The sequence below is a fragment of the Staurois parvus genome, unplaced genomic scaffold (assembly GCF_062004578.1).
Source record: "Staurois parvus isolate SC_StPar_1 unplaced genomic scaffold, SC_StPar_1.0 ptg001171l, whole genome shotgun sequence".
In the NCBI taxonomy this organism is placed as follows: Eukaryota; Metazoa; Chordata; class Amphibia; order Anura; family Ranidae; genus Staurois; species Staurois parvus.
The window spans coordinates 59,902-81,251 of record NW_028318967.1 but is presented as its reverse complement, the minus strand read 5'-3'; the positions used below and the strand labels follow the sequence as shown (position 1 = coordinate 81,251).

General features: G+C 40.2%; 1 protein-coding gene across 1 annotated transcript in view; it reads right to left on the bottom strand.

Moving 5' to 3' along the window:
• The window catches only part of WWC1 (WW and C2 domain containing 1), a 115,490-nt gene that overhangs the window by 51,857 nt on the left and 42,283 nt on the right, over window positions 1-21,350 (bottom strand). Inside the window, exons 6-8 of the mRNA XM_089659607.1 lie at window positions 19,884-20,021; window positions 16,155-16,228; window positions 14,818-15,060 (exon numbers count right to left, since the gene is read on the bottom strand). Of these exons, the coding sequence (XP_089515733.1) occupies window positions 14,818-15,060; window positions 16,155-16,228; window positions 19,884-20,021 (455 nt within the window). The remainder of the gene's footprint in view (window positions 1-14,817; window positions 15,061-16,154; window positions 16,229-19,883; window positions 20,022-21,350) is intronic.

Below are 21,350 nucleotides of genomic sequence, written 5' to 3'. Positions count from 1 at the left end.
GTGTGGGCACCCGGCTATGACAGCTTGCAGCTTCACAGCCGGGTGCCCACTGCGCATGCGCGAGAAGCGCTGCGCTTTGTGAAAGGCCCCGTAGTCTTCTGGGACCTGTCAATGTGTCCCAGAAGACTACAGGAAGGGAGGGAGGACAACTTCCGCCGCGATCACCTAGGCTCTGGTCATCTCCTGCACTGTGTCCGCAGTCTCTGGTCATCTCCTGCACTGTGTCCGCAGTCTCTGGTCATCTCCTGCACTGTGTCCGCAGTCTCTGGTCATCTCCTGCACTGTGTCCGCAGTCTCTGGTCATCTCCTGTACGGTGTCCGCAGTCTCTGGTCATCTCCTGTACTGTGTCCGCAGTCTCTGGTCATCTCCTGTACTGTGTCCGCAGTCTCTGGTCATCTCCTGTACTGTGTCCGCAGTCTCTGGTCATCTCCTGTACTGTGTCCGCAGTCTCTGGTCATCTCCTGTACTGTGTCCGCAGTCTCTGGTCATCTCCTGTACTGTGTCCGCAGTCTCTGGTCTTCTCCTGTACTGTGTCCGCAGTCTCTGGTCTTCTCCTGTACTGTGTCCGCAGTCTCTGGTCTTCTCCTGTACTGTGTCCGCAGTCTCGGGTCTTCTCCTGTACTATGTCTGCAGTCTCTGGTCATCTCCTGTAGTACATCCGCAGTCTCTGGTTATTTCCTGAACCATGTCCGCAGTCCACTGGTTCAGAATATTTTTTTTCTTGTTTTCCTCCTCTAAAACCTGGGTGCGTCTTATGGAGCAAAAAATACGGTAGTTAAAAATTGTCAATACTGTATTTTTAAAATTAAAAAAATAAATACTTTTATCAGAGTGGTACAATGTTACCATAGTAACTTTGTACTACTCTGGGGGGTGATCCCACTTTGCTTTGCAGGAGCAATAAATATTATTGCTCCTGCAATGCAAACCTAGCTTGGAACGGTCATGAATGAGTTACGTTCATGACAGTTCAAAATAATAGTGATCTGTGATTGGCTAGAGATGCGACTTTCCTAGGTTAGCTTGCTTTCCCATAGACTTCTATTATATCCTGCAGGTGTGGTGCACTTTCTGACAGTGCACCAACACTTCTGAATTCAGGATATAATAAATGTGTATGCCTAAGAGCAGCAAACCTGCAGGTGCACTGCAATTGCTGTATGGGTAAACCACAGTCCATCAGTGTGAAAGCAGCCCTACGCTATTAAACCCAGTGTATTGCTTCACACTGACCTAAAGATCTCTTCTTTTCTGCTGCTGGCACCACTCTGGAAACCGCTAGCTGTGATAAGAGGTGGAGTGCAGTTGATATCACTCTGCATGGAACAGGAGCCAACACTACAGAGGAAGCATGAGCTTATGTGGCTCTTGCTCCCTACTACAGCTCCAACTTTACAAGTAGTCCCTCTGCATTGCACTTTGTTTGATGCTCTGGAATGGTGAGTCAGCAAGCCCAGACTGTAATCACCTGGCCGCGATCTACAGGTTGCTGTCCCCTGCTCTAAGGGTGGTAGGTTAAAAGACCTTTCAAGTTTATTTTTTCCATGTGTCCCACTGGGGAGATTTCCCTTTACATCCTGTCCCAATAGCTAAACAGGATGTAAGGAAATCCCTGCAAATGAAGGGAATCTTTTGGGGGCCCCCAGGTCACCAGACTAGTGTCCCCATTGGAAGACTTCCCCCTAATTACTGTTCTGAGGAAAACCCAAAATTTGGGATTTTCTTTTACTTTCAATAATGGTAAGGAAGGTGAATCTCCCTAAAAGAAGCAGGGGCAGCAATAAAAATGTGACAGGTGTTCTAGTCCCTCTGTCAAAAACTAAAAAAAAAAAGTTTTGCCTTCATTTATACATTTAAGGACTCATGCACACTGACGTTTAATTTGAACTCCCCTAGAAACCAGCAATGTTTTGGTCGAAAGAAAACCCCCATGCCTGACACTTGTAAATGTGTGTAACGCATTTACACACCCTTACATGCATCAAGCATTTGGGCGTTAATTTCATTGGCCAGAATAATTTATTCTGGTCTTTGAAATAAATTAAAGCTTAAGCACTAAATACGCCTAGCATTCAGGCATGCTTCCTTTTTTTTATTCTCATCAAGTGTTTTTGCAGCCAAAATGCTGCTGCTCCAGGACCCCTGGCAATGGGTTTTTTTCCTGCCACAAAACACTGCTAAAAGGCTATGTGTGCATGGACAGAGAAGTTTAAAGGCAGTATACAAAAAAAAACAAAAAAACAGCTGACACCCTTAGCAGTAGCTTCAAAAGCATCCAGTGTGCATGAGAACTAAAGAGGGGGTCTTTTAATAATTTTTTATAAAAGCCAATAAAGACAAGCAGGCATTTTGTTCTAGACAAGCAGAAGAGTACCAATTACGCTGAGCTGTGAAGGGTAATTTGTAGATCATATCCACAGCTAACAGGTGTTCCTTTGCTAGCACTAAGCTCAATAAGGTCATCTTTATCTACTGTTCTCACTCAACACATATACAAAAGACATATCATGGATAATATATAGCACAAAATGTAGCAGAATAGAAAAACACAAGGACTGAAGAAAGTAAGCAGAGAAGAAGAAAAATCAAAGGTAGTCAGAGCATCCCTAGTGTGTGCTATCAATCTTTTATTAAGTGCTTGCCGACCGCCTGTCCTCAATGTGTTGTGGACAGGTGGCAGCTGCAGGTAAACCTACTTATGGGTATGTCTCTCTGGGTGTACTAACACGGGGGGAATGCAGTGCTCCCCTACCCACAACATCTGAGTCCAAGGGACAAAGCGGAATGAAGATCTCAGTTAATGAGACCCGGTGATCACATGATCACTATGCTAGCAAAGTTATTGTAAATCAGTCTGATTAATAACAGCTCTGCTACTCTTCCTGGTGAGCTGTGATTGGCTCACAGCTCTCACATAATACATGGGGCCAATCACAGCACCCTGTACCATGTGACCAGCTCTAGCCAAGTACAGATCACTATTATTTTAAACTGTCATGCATCTAACTCATTCAGGCCAGTTCAAAATAAGCTCTGCATTGCTCATGCAATGCAAAGTATAAAAAAAAAAATCCTGATCACCCCGCCAGAGTAGAACAATTTTACTATGGCAACATTACACTATTTTTATAAAAGTATTTCAAAAAATATAAAAAGTAAAAAATTGAATAAATACTAAATTGAGAATTAAACAAAATTTTTTTTTTTTTTTAACCACTTGTCGATCGGCTGCCCACATCGTGTGGGTGAGCAGCGGCTCCGGGCAAAGCGACATAACCTTACAACGCTCTCTATTTCGAATTGTGAATGCATCTACGCCCATCCAATGTCCCCCCATCAGTCCAGGGAGAGAAGAGAGAACACCGCACTATGAGTAAAAGCACTACATTTTACACACACACACACACACACGTTAGATTAGCACATATAACCCTTTGATGGCCCCTATTAACCCTTTGAACACCTCGTCACCCAGCCAGTGCCATTAGTACAGTGTTAGTATATAGAATTTTTCTTTTATCCCTGTATTACTGCCACTAGCAACATCAGATAGCGTCAGGGTCTGTAAGCGCCCATCCCAGCCAGGGCCAGCTGGCGTTAGATTGCCCGCACACTATCGCACTCACACTAGAGGTCGCTGATCACCGCCATTGCTAGTTTAGTGTTTGTACAGATCAATATAAACTGAACAGAACTATACTAGTGCCTCCTTTGTATAGTGTCCCCAAAAACACAGTGTTAGGAGGATGAGCCCTGTTCACTGCCAGCACTAGCGTTTAGTCCCTCCACTGCTTTTCACAAAAGATTTGTACCAATTGACTGTGGGCCAAAACAATTTATACACGCAGCAATAAATCGACGCCCAACCAAATTCAGCTTTTGCCAGAAAATCTGCATGGAAACCTATCACGTTTTCTGAATTTAAAACTTTTTTGGGCCTAACCCACAACATTGGCATTACACAAATGAATGAATTGTGGTCATATTGGTCCACAGACCCGATTCATCATATGCCCATGTTCTCTGCTGTTACATATATGCCCAGCAACATACTGGTACATTGCTGGACTTTGAGTGGCTATACTGGGATGATGCCTGCAGCATCACCCTGTGATAATAAAAGTGGTCAAAGAAAAAAAAAATTAAATGAAAAAAAAAAATTAAATGAAAAAAAAATATTTAATAAAATAAAATAAGATGAGATGCTGTAAACTGAATGTCTCTGTCCAAAGCCAATACAAATAAAGCAATTACTAGGGATTCAAGGTTCATACAACCTTGTCTCTATATTTTTTCCATCCTCTTCACCTGATATGCTATTGCTTTTTTCAGCCCTGCATTCTGGCAAGCTTAACATTGGCTAGTTTCATCTTCCGATCCCATCTGTTTTCCATAATCTTCACACTAGGCTCACAACTCCGGGTATTCCAGTGTCCTCCCACACTCCAAATACATGCTGGTAGCTTAATTGGCTCCTGACTAAACTGGCCCTGGTATGTGTGTGTATGAATTTGAGTTATAGACCTTAGATTGCAAGCTCCCTGAGGGCAAGGTCTGATGTAAATCTATAATATGTTTGTAAAGAACTGCGCAAAATTGTCTGCACTACATAAAAACCTGTAATAAATAAACTGTGTGCTGCAATAATGCACATTTTTCCGCTCATTAAGGCAGCCCAATCATTTGAATTGGATGGTCAATGCACATAAATTGCCGTAACTTTCAGGTACATTTTTTTTTCTTTAAATGCAGTGTACCAAAATGAATGGTAATAAGGTACCATGCATTGTGGTGCACTGTAACACACCTGTGTTAGCAAGGAGCAAGGGGTGCCATTAAGCATTAAGCACATACAAGAATGACACACTTTATGTGCTGTGGGAATGTGCACAATCACATACATGTTCTTACTGCACAGATATAAACAGAGCCTATTTTCTTCTGCAGTAATCATTTTCTAGAATCATTTTTCTGCTTGTATCCCAAGCCACTTATACATCTCCAGGTGTAAACCAATATTACGCTTTCCAACTTCATTTTGGTTATGCTAATAAGGTGATGGCATCACTTTATCCCACACATAGATGGCACCTCTGGGAATTTTATGTTTTGTATTATCCTGGAACACATGAAAGGGATGGTTGTCTAAATGGTGTTTGGCCACTAGATGGCCAACTGCTCCCTTTTAAAATTTGACAGCATCAGCAACCTACATATTAACATTTTTGTGAATTTAAAATACGATTATGTTTAATCACCATTGTTAATTATAATTATAACCATATAAAATATTTCCATTAACCATTTCCAAAAAATACTGCTTATAAATGTCTACATTTTTAAAAATAATTTACTACATTTTTTTCAATCACGTGCATTAAAGGATAAGTTCACCTTTTGCTAAAAAATAATAAATTCACATTTTTTGCAGATGAAAAAAATGTGCGTTTATTATTTTTTGTTGCACCAGTGATCAGCAGATTGCTGGTGCCATGCAGGTCTCCTGCAGATCTGACAGTAGCAGATATACTGACAGGAAGAATCAGTGAACTACAATGGTACTCCACAGTGCCGTGGTAGTTCTTTGAGGACTACAAGCCAACAGCCACAAAGGCTGTCGAGACAGAGCCCCACGCTGCCAAAAATTTTGACAGCTAGCAGGAGGAGAAAATTCCCACTAGCTTTCAAATTGGGGGGCGCAGGGGTCGGCCTATTCATAACATGTTACACCTTGAATATCAGTTTAACATGTTATGAACAGTGGTGAACTTATACTTTAAACTGCATTTCAAGTAAGAGGTAACATGATTACCTCTTAACATTATTTAGTTCTTTGGGACTTTTCATATGCATTCAAAAACCTATTTTACTTCAGAATGCAGCAGCCTTGCTGCCTTGTTTGCTTCTCTTGGATCCAATTTTATTAGTTGTAGGCACCAAAAATTTAAACATTTGGGGTTTCCGTCATATTTTTCCCATATGTGCCATGTGATAGGTTTATTAGGTTTAGTTGCCATGTTATTTACACGAACACTCTTCTAGATACCTGGCATATAGTTTTACCCATAGAACATTTCCCTACATACACTATTCCAGTAAAATTACAGTAAATTATTTTATTTCACCAATCTTCCATACTTCGGAAACACAGTTTTTCACAGTTGGAATGTGTTTGCATGCCTAGCAATGATCACAAAGAAAGCAAGCATTGTGATATTTTGCATGCCAATTTTCTTGCTTTTATATGTATTAAATTGACTGTGTACCAGTCTGTCCTTAACCAGCTTTGGACCTTAAGCCAAAAATCGTTTGGTTCGGAAGAAGCTGACCAACTTTTGGTCCATGTCTACAGCTGTCTGTTCTACAGAAACCGGTCTCATTACCAGCTTCTGTCGAAGGGGAATGCCGGAAAACCAGTGTCCGACAGGCATCCAATCAGTGCTGGCAGCCAATGACTGTGAGCACTGATCAATATGCTCTGGCGGGGGGAGTCCACCTGTCAAAAATACAATAGCACGAGGGACATCGCTGCACTAACATTGCTTGTGTTAGTACGGGTATCTGTCAGTTTTTTTTCTTCAGCCTGCTGGGGTAAAGGAGAAAAAAAAAAAAAAACCCTTATAATATGTATGCGGCTTTAGGCATGCTACGTATGCTTACAAAAAGGAAAAACCTCATCAAAGTCCACAGGACATACATAGTGCACTCTGTTCCTTTCCTTTCAGGCCTTGCTGAACAACTCATCAGCAGCCACTACTGACAAATTCATGGTTTCTGGACACTGATCACAAAGATGATTCAGAAAAACAATATAATATTGTTACTTTGTATTTACCCTTTTTTAATCACATGAATGGTCTGCATATGTTTCACAAGTTTCAGTTAGTATAAGAACAGTATATGAATAGGATGCTTTACAAAGAATTTGCAGAGCTTTTAGCAAGCTTTGTTGAACCTTTTAAAGTATTCAGCTCCAGTTTGTAAGGGCCGGTTCACATCAGATGTACGTTCTGGTGTAATTCACATGCAGTTCAGTGCTGTGCAATTTCAGGCCATTCATTTTGAATGGCCTGAAATTGCACCATACCAAAAGTAGTGAATGCACTGCTTTTGGAATCGCACCAAAATAGGATCACATTCTTGTGTCCGCTCAGTATCTGCAAAGAGGTGGGCAGAGCTGTTATACTCTATGGGTGCTAAGCGGAGTAAACTGATTCTGTTATCTATTTACACCCAGCTACCTCCGATCTGCTTCACCTAAAATGTCACATTACAAAAAATTTGGAAACAAAAACAAAATTTAATATGTAAATAAGGCTGTGAGGCTTTTGTACCAGAATCATAACTTTAGTGTCATTATAAACAAGACAATAGAATCAAATTTAAACTTTTTCTACAGTAATTATATATATATATATATTATATATATTTAATATACATATAAATATATTTACATGATTTAAAAAATAATATATAATAAAAATATATATTTTTAATAAAGTGTTTTTTACATCTTAAAAATACATAAATAGGGGGCGCATGCGCGGCCGGCACCCGGATGGACGTGCATTGCTGACAGCTCCGTCCACCCGCCAGCATTAAGCGGCTCACACCGGCTCTGGGGACAACAAGCGGCTCCCAGCTCTTACCGACAGGCACCCGCACCCCGGTGACCATGCCCCGCAGGAGGAAAACCCCGGGGCAGCCGGGGAAACTCACTGATTTCTTCCCGGCCGTCGGGCCGGGAATCCAAGATGGTGCCCGCAACAGTCACAACAGCAGCATGCAGGGAGACAGAGGCAGCCATGAGGAGGACTACAGGGACCAGCACACGGATCCCAGGCTGAGACAGTCACTGTACCCAGGGGACCCTGGTGAGTTATCACCCCCACTGTCCCCTACATCCAGCAGCCCAGCCAAATCTCGGCCACGACTAGATCATGACCTTGACCCCTCATATCAGGCCTTAAATACTCCGTCTCCACCACCTCATGCGTCTTTTCCTGACATAGATGCGTTCCCTGCATCAGATCAACCGCTGACAGAAATATGCATGAAAAACATGCTCTCATCGCTACGGCAGACCCTGCACACAGATTTTTCCACATCGCTCAACCAAATTACTTGCGCTATAAACCAACAAGAACGCAGAATACAACACGTTGAAACAAATATGGGAGATATAATAAAGGCACATAATGATCTGATTGACGCTCATACGGATCACACTTCTGACATCGAACAAATCAATCTAAAATTAGCCGACTTAGAGGACAGATCACGCCGTAACAACATTAAATTTAGAGGGATACCTGAATCAGTAACCAATGAGACGCTGCTCCCTTATTTACAACAATACATCAAAACCCTCATCGCATCGATTCCTGACTTAGAGCTTGCGATCGATCGGGCCCACAGACTACCCAAACCTGCATTTCTACCAGCGGCCATTCCAAGAGACGTATTGGCACGTATACATTTTTACCATATCAAAGAGAGAATCATGAAGGTGGCTAGGAACCCGCCACCACTTCCACCAACGCATGCTAATCTTAGATTATATGCGGATCTCTCCAAAGCCACACTTCTCAACAGGAAAAAAATGATTTCCATTACCAAGGCCCTAAGAAATCATAACATAGCCTACCAATGGGGTTTCCCTACAAAGCTAACAGTTCGGCACCAAGGTAGACTTTTCACAATCAGATCCCTTGAAGCAGGCCTAGATCTACTCAAAGCATGGAATATCATACCCGTAGACGCACAGGGAACTGCTCTTCCTCCTGTTCAACACATGGAGGCGTCATAACTAACTAACAAGGGTAAACAAGATACACGAGGCAAAATTTTACGGGAACTTGTCCCCAGAGACTTTCATTCAATACCGATCTACTGGCAATCGGCCTAGAATTGTTGAAACTCGATTTTCAAGTTTACACTTGACCTGACCCCTTAGGCAGTCAAGAATTGTTCGCACCCCCCAGTTTTGAAGTAGCTATGGAAGCTATTCGATTTCCTTGCATTTTTTGCAAGTTCTTTTTTAGTGTTTTAAGTTTCCCTTCTCCCCCTCAAAGGTGGCACCATCACTTATCTACCCTCAATCTAACAGCTATTTACTCTGACTTTACATGGAAAACTACATACAGCTTACCAATCGCACCCAACCTACACTGCAGTGTTATAAATTTTAACTCTCGCAAATGGACACTCATGGAACTACACCTCTATCAAACAAATCATTTAACTACACACCTCAGGAATGGACTATTAAATGATTAACATCACATCCCTCAATGTACGAGGCCTTAACTCCCCCTTCAAGAGATCGATGCTCTCCAAAGAAATAAGGAAATCCCAAGCTGACATCATCTTCATACAAGAGACCCACTTAGTCACGGGAAAAATACCAAAATTACAGCTTCACCACTTCTCCCACATTTATGGCAACTGAAACCAAAAAGAAGAATGGAGTTCTCACCGCTATTAAAGACTCTATTTCACTTCGAACTATTTCGAGCATAGCCGACCCACATGGCCGATATCATATCTTAGTGTGTCAAATAAATGATATGACATACACCCTAGTGAATGTTTATGGCCCAAACAGCAAACAACTGTCCTTTTTCCGCAAGCTTTTCAAAACCATATCGCGCCATAAACAAGGCAGACTTATCATTGGTGGCGATTTCAATGTACTGGGTAATCCGCTCTTAGATTCATCTTCTACTAAAAAACTTACCAAACTTGACTTTAACCATTTCCTACACGATCACGATCTATATGATATCTGGAGATGTCAACATGGCACCGAGAGAGATTACACCTACTACTCCCCTCCTCACCTCTCATATTCGAGAATCGACAATTTCATCACTGACAAGTGGACATTACAACACGTGAGATCATCCAAAATCGGAACCATAACTTGGTCAGACCACGCTCCGATCAGTATATCCTTGGAAGACGACACACGCTCTGCAATCCCACCTATTTGGAGATTGGATTCTTCACTTCTGAAAAGCCCAGAAAACCAGAAGCATATCCTAGACGCCCACAAACTCTTTTTCGAAACAAACTATACCCCAGATATCTCAATCACTACACTTTGGCTGACATACAAAGCCTACATGAGAGGTATCCTCATACAATTGAAATCCCGCATAAATAGACAGAGATCCCAACAAATTGCCCAACTACTGACCTCAATCCGTTTACATGAAACAATAAACAAACAGACCCCGAACCCTTCCACATCCGCGACCCTAAATTTAGAAAGAAACAAACTACGTACTATTTTACTCCAAAATTATGATACTAATCTTCAAAAAACTAAAACCAAATTCTATGCTCTAGGAAATAAGGCAAACTCACTCCTTGCTAAAATTGTCAAACAAAAGAGAATCAAAGCTAAAATCTCCACAATCCAACACCCTACCACTCACACCACATTAACTAATCCGCAAGATATAGCCAATGCTTTTGCAATATATTACCAAAACCTATACAATATAAAAGATGACTCAAATACAATCCAGCCAACGACTCTCTCCATTGGCGACTTCCTACAGAACATAAATCTCCCATGCATCCCCCCTTCCCAACTTGAATCGCTTTCGGTACCGATATCACCACCAGAAATTAAGAAAGCCATAAACACTCTCCCCTTAAACAAATCACCAGGGAACGACGGCTATACTAATGAATTTTACAAGTCACTAGAAACCAATCTTACCTCTCACCTATCTGCACTCTATAACCATGCCGCAACTAATGGGGAATTCCCCTCTGACATGCTACAGTCCATAATAACTACTATCCCTAAACCGGGCAAAGACCCCCAGTTAATAAAAAATTACAGACCAATCTCTTTACTCAATACGGACATAAAAATTTACGCCAAAATAATTGCCCTACGATTACTTCCATATTTACCCACATTAATCCATCCAGATCAAGTGGGATTTATACCTGGTAGACAGGCTCCTGACGCTACAAGACGAATTATCTCCCTAATACACCATCTTGAGACCAAAAAACAACCCTCCATCCTCCTATCACTAGATGCGGAAAAAGCATTTGATCGAATCCACTGGCAATTTATGAACCTTACTTTACAAAAATTCGGAATAACAGACTGGATGCTTTCAGCAATTCTCTCTCTCTACTCCAAACCCACTGCCAGAGTACTGACCAACGGTACACTCTCACAGCCTTTCTGCATATCAAACGGCACCAGACAAGGATGCCCTCTGTCCCCCATAATTTTTGCCTTACTTATTGAACCATTAGCAACCAATCTTAGAAGCGACCCAGCCTTCACGGGAATTAAACTTCACCAATATGAACACAAACTTAGTCTCTTTGCAGATGATATTATCCTTATGATTACGAACCCTTATAATTCACTTCGCTCAATACGTACACATATACGCAGATGTTTCATACTACAAACTTAACGAACCTAAATCATCTATACTAAACCTACACACACCTATTGAAACCCAAGCCTTAATATCCACACATTTTCCCTTTACATGGGAAACACATAGCATACCCTATCTAGGGATCAAACTCACTGCAACTACTAACCAACTCTACACAACTAATTTCAAACCATATTTTGTCTCACGACGGTCTAATCCCAGCTCACGCTCCCTATTAGTGGGTGAACAATCCAACGCTTGGTGAATTCTGCTTCACAATGATAGGAAGATCCGACATCGAAGGATCAAAAACTCCATAAACCATTCCTCAAGAACTAAAATGCTTACGCACATCCACACTATCGACTCTAGGCAGAGTAGCAACGGTGAAAATGTGCATATTACCTAAAATACTATATATATTTCGGACGCTTCCTATACCACTCACACACATCTTTTTCGCTAAACTTCAATCTCTAATAAACAAATTTCTATGGAACTCTAGCAGACCCAGATGCTCTGCGAATCTATTACTACGCCCTCCCTCCAGAGGTGGAGCGGGTCTTCCTCACTTGAAATCATACTACCAAGCCGCTTTACTAGACCAGCTTTTCTTCTGGTGGCACCCTACCGAAGAGAAGATATGGACCAAAATGGAAACCTCCTTGGGCCTACCACACGCAATAACAGACATACTATTCATACCCAGAGCAGTTCAACCTAAAACCCTGCAAACACACCCCTGCATACAGGCTTCTCTAAATGCTTGGTTTGATTTCTCAACCCGCGCTCAAGGCAACACAAGCAGTGTGAAAAGCCCCACTCCCCTGATGTCCTTACACTTCATCACTCCTCACCTAAATATATCAACATGGAGAAGCCACGGTATACTTTACATAAAAGACATTTACACGAATCATAAATTAGACTCCTTCTCTGTTATCCAGCGGAAATTTCATCTTCCTGATAGGGAACAATATACCTATATGCGCATAACCCACTCCATTAACACAGCAAAAATACCAATCGAAATAGAGACTCCTGCAACTACACAGAATTTCTATCAAAGGAAACAGTATCCTAAGAAAGGAATTTCGACCTTCTATTCACTCATTACCGAGACACAATTTACTACACATACTTCTTCCTTAATCAATTGGGAGCAGAATCTTTGCCAAACAATAACCCCATACATTTGGGAAAAAACATTTGCCATCACCTTTAAAGCTTCCAAATGTAGTTCCCATTGGGAAACATATTTAAAAATACTACATCATTGGTATCTAACCCCAACTAAATTAGCCCTCTTTTACCCTCAACATGCGAACACCTGCTGGAGACATTGCGGAGAAAAAGGAACACTTTTCCACATCCTTTGGGCATGTAAATCGCTCAAGTCGTACTGGAACAAAGTATTCCAGATAATTTCCTTACTCTCTGGAACTTTAGTAACTCCAAATCCCGCCTTGGCGCTTCTCCACATTGGAATAGACACATTCCCGATAAACGTACGTACCATTATCATCCACATCTTAGCAGCTGCAAAAACTAACATCACCAGACTATGGAGATCCATCACCGTCCCATCAGTTTCCCGCCTCATATCTGACCTTAACCTCCAATGTGCAATGGAGAGAAGAATAGCAATTTATAATTCCTCCCTCCACAAATTTACAAGTCATTGGTCGCGATGGTTAAACAATCCCAGATGCGTAATAACATGATTACTATCTGTAATGGATATAATACTCCATACCAGTACTTCATTGGTGCTCTTCCTCTTCCCCCCCTCCCCCCTCTCCATGTTTTTTCTTACGCTCCATCCCCCCCTTAATTTCATGTTCCCCCCAATATTTACACCTCACTAGTTTTCTTAAACGGTTCACAACAGACCGAGCATACCTCTCATGTAAATAAATTAAGGATACACAGGCTCCCCGGCCACTAGGTGGGGAACCTTCTCTTGTCTCTTAACTTTCCTTTCCATGTCTCAATTTTCCCAAATGTGAATCGAACAAGATTGATCATTGCATTTTACTTTGTTTTTTTTCTTCTTTGTATGTTAAAATTTCAATAAAAATATTTGAATAAAAAAAATACATAAATAAAAACCGACAATAATATTTCAAGAAAAAAATGTGTGTGTTATTATATATTACTTTGTTATCTGCAGTAACGTCAAAGTACTGAACAACAACGCCTGCAGCAGAGTTTTTAAAGTGGATAGTATCCCCTACACACCACCTCCTGGAATGTCCACATCACAAATCCCAGGAGGCAGTGTATTAATCTGGGATGAACTATCGTGGTTTGTAGGACCTGGCAAAGCGCCCTGCAACAGGTTTATATGCATGCACAGAATCTGTGCCTCAGGACTTTGCCAGGTAATAAGCATTTGCCAGAGCTCTGCTGCATGTTTTAGCCAGTTTTCTATCCATTTTCAAATTGCATCTTCTAACAATTTAGGGGGAACTGTGTAACAGAAATAAATGGATTTAGGTAGCATTCCTAGAGGAGGTCAGCAAACCGAGAACTTGCTAAAACAATAATTCACAGGTATTATTTTTATCAATCACTTGTAAAAGCAAAAACGTCTAAGATTCAACAAGTACCACCCACTTGAATGGAGCTGAATTCGGGAGGTATGCAGTATGGTGCCTGTTTTCTACATCTTTATAGTTCAACAGTTTCTGAGCTAAAATAAGCTAAAAGAAAACAAGGGTTTGTGCATCTGTTGGATGTTATAATTTTGGTCCTAATAATATTTCCTGCACACCCAAACTGGGCTAGAAAAGAACAATGCATCGTAGAGGTCAGGCTTTCAAATGCATTTCAAGAATAATTTTTTTTTTTGACTGGAGGGAGGTTGAATTCACATAAGCCCTGTAAGCCATTTGTTTTTAAAAATTCATAGTAATATCAAAGCATTCAGACTGATGACATAGCATGCAGGGTTGTCTTCATCTTCTGCTAGCGAGTAGTCCCCAATGATGCGGATAGCAGCACTGCATGCATCATTGCACTGTAAATGTGCCATGGTTACACCCACTTTAGGGTCCATAACTTTCTGCACTTGTTTAAGTCTTTCAAATTGAATGTTGCTAGATGTAAATTAACATGGAAGGCTGAGTTTATTCAGTGGTGGAAAGAAAACAGTATGGGGGACAGTGCCAAAAGGAAGTGGGCATTGCAGAGCTGCTTATTATTGTAAACACTTGCTAAGGACAATATAAAAATGCCCAGACGTGGGCATTAAAATGTCTAAAAGATAAATATGCATATTTAATACTAAGAACGTGTAATTTCTCAATTTGTGTTAGTATAAAACTATGTAATATTAGGATCATCCTTAAGCTATCTGATGTAAATAAATTGATTCTATTAACTCCTTACCTTTCAGTCAATGCTTTGCTTTGGGTATCTCTTGCAGCTTGCAAATCTTCTTCTAATTGTTTCTTTTCAGTTTCTAGTCGTTCCACATCAGACTGACTCCATTTTCTTGGACTAATAAAGCGCATCTCTTTTAAGAGCTCCTCTTTCTCATTTATTAAGATCAGCCGATCACGTTCAGAGTCAAGAACACCAGGCCAAGCCTCACTGTCCAGTCTTGCCAGCTGTATTTTTACATTGGATATTCTAGGATGAGATAAAAGCAAATGTTTTACTGCACCTTTTTACCAAGATGTAGTTTGGCTTTAATATTTAGATTCTTTATGTCAACTGCATGATTTCACATTCAGATTTTTACATTCTAGCCTGTGGCTATGACTGCAGAAAGACAAACTTAAATGTATTTCCAACGCTGAATATCCAGCTCACATGAAGTATATCCTATGGATCTTTTAAGGAACATGCAGACAGACCTAAAAAAAAAGGGGTCATAGTCTCCTATTCTGATAACACAGGTTAATCATAAAACTTTAAGCAACAAAAAAAAAAAAATATTACAGTTGTAGACTTAAGTTATACATATAAAAAAACTCTGATAAATAAAACAGTCTATTTTCTCTTAGCAAGCAATTATGGGCTCTATTTACGTAAAACCGTTGTCTATACACACGCATTTACCATTAGACAGGATTACACGTTTACGCCCTATCTGCAAGTCATTTGTTCTTTCGAAAAGGGAAACCCGAAAATGTATACGTGATGGGAGGTATGGCTTTCAATATTATATCTGATACAGCTGTAAATTCCCATTACATGAATCGAACACTTCTATTAAAAGCTACAGGCTTTACAATAACCTTCCATAACTGAAATATGACTTGCATAATTTTTGATTTTATACCAATCTGATTGTTTTACCTTGGACTATCCTAATGTTCATATGGATATAAGAGATGGTCAATAACTGCTGCAGTTAAGTTGTAAGAGGTTGCAAAACTGTTAAACACGCTGAAGCTCAGCTAGAGGGGTCATTGCAGTATGCATGAACTCCATACGATCATACCTGGGTGACATATGAGGATACTTGAACCTGATCACTAAAGGTCCCAGAGTCCCTGCACCACGGGAGATGACCTCCAACTGAAGGTTAAATTTTTTTAAACGTAAAAAATTAGGTTATACTAGTAGAAGGATGTGCAGTTACAAAGATGCATTTGTTTTGTATCCAACAAACTTGTACATGAAAAGTTACAAAAATTACCTGTTAGCAACAAACCAAAAAAAAACATATATATAAAAAAAAAAAAAAAAAAAGACAAAAAACATAAAACAGCAATTACCGTCTCTTCGCCTCCTCATATTGAAGTTGTAATCTGACCTTCTCAGCCAACTGGTTATTACTTTTCAAAGCAAGCTGGGAAAGCAAAGATACACATTTATAATGTTTAAGTTGTCATACTGATCAAGAAAATAATTTTACATTTACTCTTTTTGATGTAAACACTACACAACAAGACAGGTGATTTTAAATCCTTTAGGTACATCGCTACTGTTACATTAGCCAAACCTTTCCTTCTCTGCTCTAAAATAGGAAAGTGTGCAAATAAGAATCCCAATGCTACCATATTTTAAAGGCTAAGTGTGCCTTTACAGAAAACATAATATTTTTGCAGAAATAAAATTGTAAAATAAAATTGTGCTTTTAGAATTTTTTTCCTGCAGAAGCCTGTGCAATGTCAGGCTGCTACAGAGATGTCCTCCAGCTTTCAGCCCATTTCATAGTCCATTGACATGTCCTCTGGCTTTCAGAGTGCTCATCAGCACCACACAGCCAACTGAATCTACAAGTCTGTGCCACGGTGGCAGACAGTTCTTGTATTTTAGTCATTCACAGCAATCTTTGAATGAATGATGTGACTGTGTGGGCAGAACCCTGCACAGCCATGCTGCTTTTAAAAAGTGACAGCAGGTGTGGGGAGAAGAACCCCCGCCCGCTGTCACATTGAGGGGAGGGATTGGGGTAGGAGCTGGAATATGTTACATGTTCCACCCTAAATATGGGTGGAACATGTAACATGTTCCAAAAGGTGAACCTATCCGTTAGGGCTCATGTACACTGCAGTAGATAAACTCACATTCAGGAGCTTTTCTGCGTTTTTTTCAGCAGCCCCTGAACTCTCCCTAATGCCTTCCTATGTGTCCATGTACACTATGTCGTTCACAGTCGTTTACAGGCAGTTAAGTTTACAGTCCTTTTTTTGAGCGCAATAAACTTGCGTTCAGGAGTAGATTTTATCAGCGTTTCAAACGCTTGTAAACATGGCTAACCGCGTTTATAAGAGTTTGTGTTTAGAAGCGTTTTAACGGTTCCATTTCCAGATGCTGTCCAGAGCCTTTTTTCATCATGAAGAATGCATGCAAATTGTTTTCAAGGTACTCAAATGGACAAAACACTGAACAAAGGATGTTCCTACCAAGCTTGTTACACATTGTAATGACCAATTCACACCTCAGACCTCTCCCACCCTTGGAAACAAAAGATATGTTAATGACCATTCACACCTCAAATTCCTCATGAAGACCCCCTGCCAGGTGGCCTTAATGACTACCTCCACTAGGCACCTTTCCCATCCTTGGAAATAAAAGAAATGTTAATGAGCAACTCCCACCTAAGCTAATCTCAACACATACTGCTCTCTCTGCTTCTACTCTGTATTTCTCTGAAACAGTCTGAAATAGTTAATAATTTACCACTTTCCAGTGCATACTGGGCATTTGGGAGGTTCTCCTGTGCTTATCTTTAAAAACCGCTTCTAAACGCAAACGCGCATAAACGCGGTATGCAAACGCAGCTAAACAGACTTTTTTAACCTACGTTTTCCAGCAGTCGGTTTACATCATTCACAAGTATCCAGTGTACATGGGGCCTAAATGCAGGTTGGGAAAATAAAGCAAGCACCTGTTTGATTTAGGCAACACCCGTCTATGGTAATTATCATAGTTACCACAGTATTACGGCACTGGAAAAACCCTCAATGGAGTATTTCAATAGTGTTTTCTGCATTCAAAAACAGAGACTGGTTTTAAATATTGACTGTTCTTGCCAAATTCTCTGTTTCCATGAAGTACCATACAGATCTATACAACTTGTTATCCTGTATAAATTATGATTGCCATTCATTCCTGTTTCAGAGTGATAATCTCCATTTAAAGGGGTCTGTCCCATGGAAACCCAAATCTATGGAAGTGCCTCCGATGTCACTGAATGGAAAGCATTTAATTTTTTTAAAAAAAAGGCTGCACTTCCATAATTTTCTCTCTTTTGTTTCAGTTTTGAAGTGCCTCTTGACACTCAAAAGAGGTGCTTCATGACTGGCCAGTCTGAAGGTGTACTCTGCCTGGTTTGAGGAGCGAGAGTCCTTGTTGGCATTTCTCATACAGCTACTTCAGGATTAACAGACAAGGTAACGGACTGGCCTGAGTGGGACAACGAAGGATCCTCCAGCAGCATTTTTGAGACCAATACAGGGAAGGAGAGATTGCATTCCATGACCAGTGCCCTTACATCTGATGCTTTTATTATCCTGTTTATGAATTTATTTGCCATATCTATCTGAATCAGGTGAGCAGTAAGCCCACTGGATGGTAAGTCAGCAACTTACTGCTTTGGAATCACAATTTTTTTTTTTTTTTTTTTTAGACAGACATACTGTATAGACCACTGTTATACTGTTATATAGGCTTATTTGCTATGGGATTGTGCTTTGGAACCTTCTTACCATAACTTCCCATACTGCCGATTACCTTTTGCGACAAATCAATTGCTCATGTGTCATATGCAAAGACTTAAGGTGATTGTCCTCATCTGACATCAGTGCTTGGCCTCACAAATGTGCTTCTGGAAGAATGGTCAAACATTCTCATAGACACACTCTTAAACCTTGTGGACAACCTTTCCAGAAGAGTTGAAACTGTTATAGGGTGGGCCAACTCAATATTTTGAACCCTACAGACTAGGATGCCATTAAAGTTCATGTGCATGTAAAGGCAGGAGTCCCAATACTTTTGTGTGTGTGTGTATATATATATATACACACACACACACATATATATATATATATATATATATACACACACACACACACACACACACACACACACACACACACACACACATATATAAGTATATGTGAGTCTACATTTGGATTTGCAACCCCTGCACTTGGAATTCTCGGCTGCCAACTGAGACAGATTTACCACAGCAGATTATACATTTGCACGCCTAACATATGCACAATTAAAGTGGTTTCAAAGGCTGAAGGTTCTCTTACCTTAATGAACTCTCTGCATTAAGGTAAAAAAACCTTCAATGCTCACAAAACCCCCCCTTATACATACATGAGCCTGATGTCGATCCAACAATGTGAACAAAAGCAGAGGCTCTCTCAGCTCACTCCCTCCTCATTGGCTCAGACACAGCAATGACAGCTCTGTGTGTCAGTGGACAAACACAGCTCTGCCTCTATGGACACACAGAGCTGGCTCAAAAGCGAACCTGTATGGGTCCCCCAAAAGCAAGCGAAGCACTTGGCATGGGGAAGGAACCGGAAATGCCGACGGAGGGACCAGAGAAGACGAGGATCGGGTCTGCTCTGCACAAAATTGAAGCAGGTAAGTATGATTTCTTTGTTAGTTTAAAAAAATAAATTTTAAGTTTTACAATCACTTTAAGAAGTAGTTAGGGCAAGGTTACACTGTTGCAGTACTACTTTAGAACATAAAAGGGAGCAATTATGAATGATGCTGAACTCTTACAGTGAATATGTCTCATAATGGCATATTTATAAAGAAGTGAATCTGGCACAAACATTCACTGCATGTTAATCTTTGAGGTACATGTATTTAAATGACAGTGACAGTTTCACTGTCAGCCTCTTTCTCTAGAACAAACAGAACTGTCTTCATTCACCTTTTTTCTGTTACAACTTTGCAAACTTGCTTGGCTCACACATATTATAGAACATAAAAATTATTACAGTATGCTAACATTTCCTAAAATATATACTTACATTTCCGGAAATATCAGTCTGGGAACTAACATTTCTGCGCAAAGATAGACATGAGCTATTCAAAGAAGTCTCACTGGTCCAGAGATCTGACTGAGATCCTTTGTCAATGACAAAGCCATTTTTCAACTTGGCAAGACTCTGTAAAAAAAAAAAAAAAAATTCCAACTATAAATCATACTTTTAAGTAGCATCAGGCCAGTATTTGTTACTGGTATAATATTAATACAACTGAATTAATGTTCAAAATAAATTAACCTAATATATCTACAAAAGCATTAAAAAAAACAAAGATTGCTGATAAAGTGAATTAATCATTTTAAGTGCAAAAAATGTGTTGAGATTTTACAGGATTATTTTTGTAGATGCTATGCAATTAGGAGCTGAGATAGCGTAAGAATCAGGGATTAGGATGCAGTTAAGTGTATAATATCTACAAATCCATTACATTGTGCTTGGGGAAGACACTGCATTCTGTACCCAGGCTGCATATAGGGCTCTAATTTACCGCCAGTTTAAGAACGAAGCTTCAATACATGCAGTCTGTCTGTGTCCAGCCACGGTCATCTGTCCCTAACAGCTAATTGCTAGCTGTGCAAACAACTGTGAGGAGTCACGAACAGATGAGCTGGATTGCTCAGTTTTCAGCTGACAACAAAAAGTTTTAAAAAAAATAATTTTAGGTTAAAAAGTGTAATTAAAGGCTAAACTTTTTTTTTCATTTTAGATTGGAGATGGATTAGAATGCTTGTCAGTTTTTATTGCCATCTGTGCCCGTTAGGGAGATTTACCTTCTCTATTTGTCCTGTTTACCATTATCATTGAAAAATCATTAAAATCAAATTTTGGGTTGTCCCCAAAAAAGTAATAGAGGGGATATCTTCCATTGGCGACACTAGTTCTGGTGATCTGGTGGTCCCCAAGGAATTCCCATAATTTGCAGGGATTTCCTCTCACTTCCTATTTGGCTATGAGACAGAAAGTAAAGGGAAATTTCCTCAATGGGATTATAACCCTCCCTTGCTCTATCCAAAATGGAGAAAAAAAAAAAAAAGGTTTTGCCTAAAGTTTTACTTTAAATCACTGGAGTATGTAGGCTCTGCCCTTCTATTCTAGTTTTGAGTACAATGTCTTTGGCTTGTTGAATGTTTGGCCTTCCTTTTCTTGCCATTGTTCTAGGAACAGGGCTTATGCACAAATGGTCTGATATCCCCCCTGGAAAGTCTAGTCATGAAAAGGATTTTACAGTAAATGACTGTTTCTCAAGGTGCCGCCTAACATTTGTGATGACAGCTAAGTGAAGAACTTTCCACCAAGTTTACTCATATACCATCTGTTCTGTTAATATTTCCTCAAAGATAATGCATCTATGTCAGTTATTAATGTACCGTATTTGCCTTTCTCTGCACTCTTTCCAGTTCCACAACATCCTTTTAGTGTACTGGTGTCCAAAACTGAACTCATATTCAA